The 6272-nt window shown below is 40.3% G+C and overlaps 1 protein-coding gene across 1 annotated transcript in view; it reads left to right on the forward strand.

Annotated features, from left to right (window-relative positions):
* HHAT (hedgehog acyltransferase) overlaps nt 1-6272 on the forward strand; it is a 569769-nt gene that overhangs the window by 418627 nt on the left and 144870 nt on the right. The window contains exon 9 of the mRNA XM_006888008.1: nt 1112-1313. Within this exon, the coding sequence (XP_006888070.1) occupies nt 1112-1313 (202 nt within the window). The remainder of the gene's footprint in view (nt 1-1111; nt 1314-6272) is intronic.

Consider the following 6272-nt stretch of genomic DNA (forward strand, 5'->3'; position numbering starts at 1 on the left):
TTAAGCTTTTTGAGATAGCAGGTGAAAACCAGTGTCAGCCATCTGATGCTTCAGAGTCAAACAAAACATAACATGTACAGAGTTCAGTGCTACGCCTGGAACACACTGGGTATTCAGGACATTATTTCCTTCCATCCTTGCATTGAACAAAGAGGCAGTGACCAAAAATAAACCAAAAAAAGTTGTGATTGGGTTAATCTTCATTCCTACTGACCTCATGCGTCAATGTAGAACTGTGTTCCACAGGTTTTCAAAGACTGGTTTTTCAGAAATCAGTTGCCAGGCCTTTCTTCTGAGGCACCTTTGGGCAGATTCAAACTGCCCAGTTTTCAGTTAGTAGCTGAGAACTTAACCAAAGACCGGTGGGGTTTTTTTGTTTTGTTTTGAGGGGTGTGTGTGTGTGTGTGTGTGTGTGTGTGTGTGTGTGTGTTTTAAGACTAGTGTTTTAAATTCCGTTGCAAGGCAAGTATTCTCCTAGTGCTTAAGGTTCTAACAACCAAAGGTGTGAGATTTGTCCAACTCTCTGGGAAAATACTGATTGAAAGCCATGGCTCTGCCTCCTATATCAAAATAGCTGTCTCTGAGTGGAGAACACACTGAAGGGCGCGTGCACATTTTGGATGGAGACCTGGGCACCTGGTGACAGGGAGCTCTTTTTTCTTTTTGTACATTCAGTGAGTGCAGCTTGCCTGGAAAGCTGGGGGAGCCATCCTTCACACTTTTTATCTACCCCACTACTGCAGTTTACGTAACACTGTCAGCAAACGTGTGCTTAAATAATGGATTTTACATGAACTTAATGTGCAGACTTGCCTTGAAGGTTTGCTGTCCCCACATAATCAGAAGCTCACTTGTCATTCTGTGATTGGGTTTCCAGGGAAGGTGCACCCTTTCAGAAACTATAAATCTACTGCTCGTTCTCTGCTACTTGGGAGAGCTGTTTTTCTCTAGTATTGCGAGACCTGTACCATGTGTTTTCATTTCTCCAAAAGCCCTACAAAGCTGAGGCTTATGCCTTTGCCAATTCTTTGTGTGATGGAGAATTCATGGAATTAAGGAAGCTATGGTTTGTACCTGAGCATGCCCTCCTAACAGCCTCTTCTTTCTCCAGGTACGTGTACATTCCCTTGGGCGGGTCCCAGCATGGTCAACTGAAGAGGTTGTTTTCAACTGCAATGACATTTGCATTTGTGAGCTACTGGCATGGTGGGTATGAGGACCTCTGGTGCTGGGCCGCATTCAACTGGCTGGGAGTCACTGTAGAGAATGGCGTGTGGAGGCTGGTGGAGACCCCATGCATCCGGGATGGCTTGGTGAGTAGAGCCATTGCTCCTGTGCTGGTGGGGAACTAAGCTAGGAGGTAGATTTGGGAGGGGTCATCAAATTCTCTCTTAAGAACAGGCCATTTTTACTAGGGCCCATACACAGAGTTAGGGAACTTGAAAAGGGACTTCTGTATTCATTAATTTTTTATGATAAACATTTTAACTGTAAGAACAAGGCATGATTATTTTATTAAAATTAGGGCAGTGAGAAAAAGAGAAAAGTTAAAGATCTTCGCAACAGAAATAACTGTTAACACCCTTTTTTAAAGCCAGTGGTTGAAGTGTTCCTCTGCTAACTGAAATATCAGTGGTTCAAATCCATTAGCTGCTCTGTAGGGGAAAGATGTGACAGCCTGCTTCTGTGAAGAGCTCTCCGCCTTGTTGCTGTCGACTTGGAACCAACTCATAGCTGACCTCCAGTGTGTTTTTGGAGACTAACTTGCACAGGAGGAGATTGCCCATCTTTCCTCATGGAACAGCTGGTGGGTGGGTTTACGCTACCAAAGAGGCACCCGCTTCAGGTTAACAGAGAAACTCCCTACAGACTATGCCACTTGAACTGTAATATTTTTTAAATTACAACCTTGGAAATGCTAGGGGACAGTTTTGTTTCATCATATAGGGTTGCTGTAAGTCGGAATGGACCTTGATGGCAACACGTTTCATTTTATTCTAAAAATTTTGTGGAAATATATGTACACACAGATTTATATAGATGTGTATTCATTCATAGAAATATTATTTCAGAGATCCAGTAGTATTGTAAACACATTACCATATTATTGCACACATTTCTAGAAACTCATTAATGGCTATCTAAAATTCTATTATGTGGATATTTCAAATTTATGTAATGTTCTGTCTTTATTGCTGTGTAATTTGATGCAACTTGTACAAACCTCCTGTATGATCTTGATGATCACTGGTATGCTTGAGTGCATTTTTTCTACGTTTGTTATCAGTCCTTCACATTGAGTTTCTCCTTTTTATGCCGACCTTCGTTCTACCAACTAGGTTGCCTTTTGCTGTTATAACAGACTGTTCTGATAATTTGCCTAAAGTTATAATGCGAACTAAAATCTTACTGTCTTTGCTAAAAAGTATTCTAAGTTGTATGTCTTTTAAGACTGCTTTGTTGTTGTTGTTGTTCTGGCAGCCCATAGTATTCTTTGTCAGCATCACAGTTGGACTGAATCAATTTTTCTACTTAATTGTCCATTGTCCAGCTTTTGTATGCATGTGAGACAATTAAAAAGATCATAGTTTGGGTCAGAGGAATCTTAACTATCATTGTGACATCTCTTTGCAGTCAATTTACCCGGTGTGTCAATTGATTTCTTGATGGCTGCTTGTATGGACATTCTGTTCAACTCTTTAAATGTTTGGGTTTTAAAAAAATTATTATTATCATTATTATTAATTTTAATAAAAGTTTACAGAGACTTTGGACTTCCATTTATTCACTGTTGCACTTTTCTCCCTGCCCACCCCTCCCCTCCAGTTTGTTCTTCTCTTTGAAAAGTAAAAGACAAATTCTATCATTGTTCAACTCTTTAGCATTCTCTTTTCTTCCTTTTATCTTGGCTTCTTACCATCCTAGTGCAATATTCAGAGACTCTTCTGCATTGACAGCTTCAGTTTCTGTATATACCATGATACTGTTTACTGTTCAAGTTGTAAGTTTTATTTTTTATTCTTTATTATCAAGTGCAAATAATTTTAAAAGTTGTAGTATTTGACATTATTCGGTAGCTGGCTCAAGCTGTCATCATTTTTTGCAAGCAAGGCTATTATTTAGTTTGCATGTCATAGGTTGTTGTTAATGTTGCTATAAAGCACTGTGTGGTTCAAAGTCAAGAGAGGAATGTGTCAGGGATGCATCTTGTCTCCATACCTTTTCAGTCTATATGCAGAACAAATCAATTCAGGAATCTGGGTTTTATGAAGAGGAATGTGGCATCATAATTGGAGAAAGACTCATCAACAACCTACATCATACAGATGACACAACCTTGCTTGCTGAAACTGAAGAAGACCTGAAGTGTTTGCTGTAGAAGGTCAAGGACTGCAGTCTTCAATATGGATTGAAGCTTAATGTCAAGAAGACAAAGATTCTTACCACTAGGCCAACTGGCAACACTACAATAGATGGAGAAAAGATTGAAGTTGTTAACAATTACAGTTTGCTCAGTTCCGCGATCAACACTGTTTATGCTAGCAGTCAGGAAATCTAAATAAAGATGAATTGCATTGGGAAAATCTGCTGTCAAGGACCTCTCCAGAGTGCTGAAAAGTAATGATGTCAGTCTAGAGATTAAGATGTACCTAATCCAGCAGGCCATGGTCTTCTCAATTACTTGCTGTGCATCAGAGAGCTGGAAGAAAGATGACAAAAGAAGAATCAATGACTTTGAGTTGTGGTGTTGGAAAAGAGTCTTAAACATACCATGGGCTACCAAGAAAACAAATAGGCCTGTCTTAGGGTGAAACCAAGTCTCTCCTTGGAGGCTAAGATTTTGAAGCTTTGTTTCATATACTTTGGGCATGTGGCCAGGAGAGACTAGTCCTTGGAGAAGGACATCATGCTTGAAAGGCAAAAGAGACAGCTCAGAAGAGGAAAATCCCAGATGAGATTAATTGATACAGTGATTGGGACAACAGAGATTGATGTACTGGAATCAGTGAGACTAGCTTAGGACAGGGCAGGGTTCAGATCTGCTGTACATAGGGTCGCTATGGATCACAGATGACTCGATGGCACATGACAACACAACAACAAACCTTGAGTCAGACCGACTCATAGTTGACCCTTCAGTGGGTTTTCAGATGCAGTTTAATCACATGTAAGGATATTGCCAATCTTTCTCCCATGGAGCTGCTGATGGATTTGAACCATGGACTCATGCATTAACAGTGAAACTCTTTACCACTCAGCCACCAGTGCAACTTTAGATTGCTAATCTTGATGCTATCCTCTTCTTCATATAATGCATCTTTTAGGATTAGTTGGTCAGCATAGTGTGGACATGGGCTCAAGTATATGGGAAATGATACGGATGGCACAGGATAAGACAGGGTTTCGATCTCTTGTTCATGGGCTCATTATGAGTCATCCGTGACTTGATAGCACCTAACAACATAATACTGTAAGCTGTGATTGTTAATGTTATTATGTGCTGTTGGGTCTACTGCAACTCAAAGTGACTCTGTGAATAACAGATCTGAATCTTGCTCTGTCTCTCCTCACCATCTCCAGTAGTCTTGAGCCTCTTGTTACAGTCACAGTATCAATCCATCTCTTGGAAGGTATTCTTTACAAGCATTATGTCCTTCTCCAAGGACTGGCTCCTAACAACATGTCCATAGTAGGTGAGATGATGTTTCACTCTCCTTGTCTCTAAGGAGCACTCTGACTACACATTACCCAAGACATATGTGTTCTTTGGGGCTGTCCCAGGGATATTCAGTACTGTCTTCCAACACCACAACTCAAAGCATTGAGTCTTATCCTGCCATCCATATTCATTGTCCAGCTCTCAGGTACGTAGCAAATAATTGAAAAGCCTTTGGCTGGGATCAGGCATGCCTTAATGTTTAAGCTGACATCATTGTGCTTCAGGACTTTGGAGAAGTCCCTGACGGTAGGTTTTCCCAAAGCTATATGTCTTCTGAACTCCTGACTGCTGATGCCAATGGTGTTAATTAGGGATCCAAATAAGATGACATTGTTAGCAGTTTCAATCTTTTCTCCATTTATCATGATGTTGTCTATTGGCCCAGTGGTGACCAGGCTCACCCAGGATGGGTAGATGTTCGCAGAACTTCCATATTCATGATCTGCTTAGAAAACTGATTAATTAAAACCTTATCAATAATGAGAGAAGATTTATTTCATTGTAAGGAAGCATCAACCTGATTATAACTCATGGTGTACCATGAACATCATAACCTTGCACTGCTCTCACAACCTCTGCTGTGGATGAGCACATCGTTACAGTCACTATCTGAATCTGTATTTAGCACTTTGGAGAGGTTCTTGGCAGAAGATTTTCCTATTGAAGCTCATCTTTTGATTTCCTGACTGCTGATGCCAAGAGCGTTAGTTGTCGATCCAAGCATGGTGATACCATCGACAACTTCAAACTTCTCTCCATCTCTCATGAAGTTGCCTGTTGGTTCCACGATGAGGAGTTTTGTCTCCTTGATGTAGGCTTGTAATTCATATTGAAGGCTGTAGTCTTTGATCTAATGCAGAAAGTGTTTCAAGTCCTCTTGCAAAGTTGATGCTGGCTTGATGCCGGTTGTTGTTGAGTCTTCTTCCAATCCTGGTGCCACCTTCTTCATACAGTATAGTTTCTCAGCATACAAATTGAATTAGTATGAGGGATACAACTGTGATGCACAGCTTTCCTGATTTTAAATCTTGCAGTATTCCTTTGTTCTGTTTGGACAGCTGCTCCTTGGTCTAGGTATAGGTTTCACATGAACACGATTCATGGGATGCTTATGAATGAGATTCCAAAAATGGAATTCCCATTCTTCTCATCACAAACACCTATGAATAGTAAAGAAAGCACAGAAACAAACATCCTTTTGGTATGCTCTGTTTTCCGCCAAGCTCCATCTGGCATCAGCAATGATATCCTTTGTACCATGGCCTCTTCTGAACCCAGCTTGAATTCCTAGCAGTACCTGTCGATTTACTGTTCTGGTCACTTTTTAATAATCATCAAAATTTTACCTGCATATCCTATAGATAGATTCTGCATATGGTTGCATGCTAAATGGATGTGATTTTAGACATACTCCAAGTCTATAGAAAAGTAGGGAGATTAATCAGGCATTTTTTTCTTTTTCTACATATCAAATAGTTTTGAAGTATATTTATAGGAGCATCTAACCATGGAACAACTGGACATGATAGACTAGACTCTTCAAGAAAATTAT

This window comes from Elephantulus edwardii, unplaced genomic scaffold (assembly GCF_000299155.1).
Source record: "Elephantulus edwardii isolate Elephantulus edwardi_28Jun2011 unplaced genomic scaffold, EleEdw1.0 scaffold00063, whole genome shotgun sequence".
Classification (NCBI taxonomy): Eukaryota; Metazoa; Chordata; class Mammalia; order Macroscelidea; family Macroscelididae; genus Elephantulus; species Elephantulus edwardii.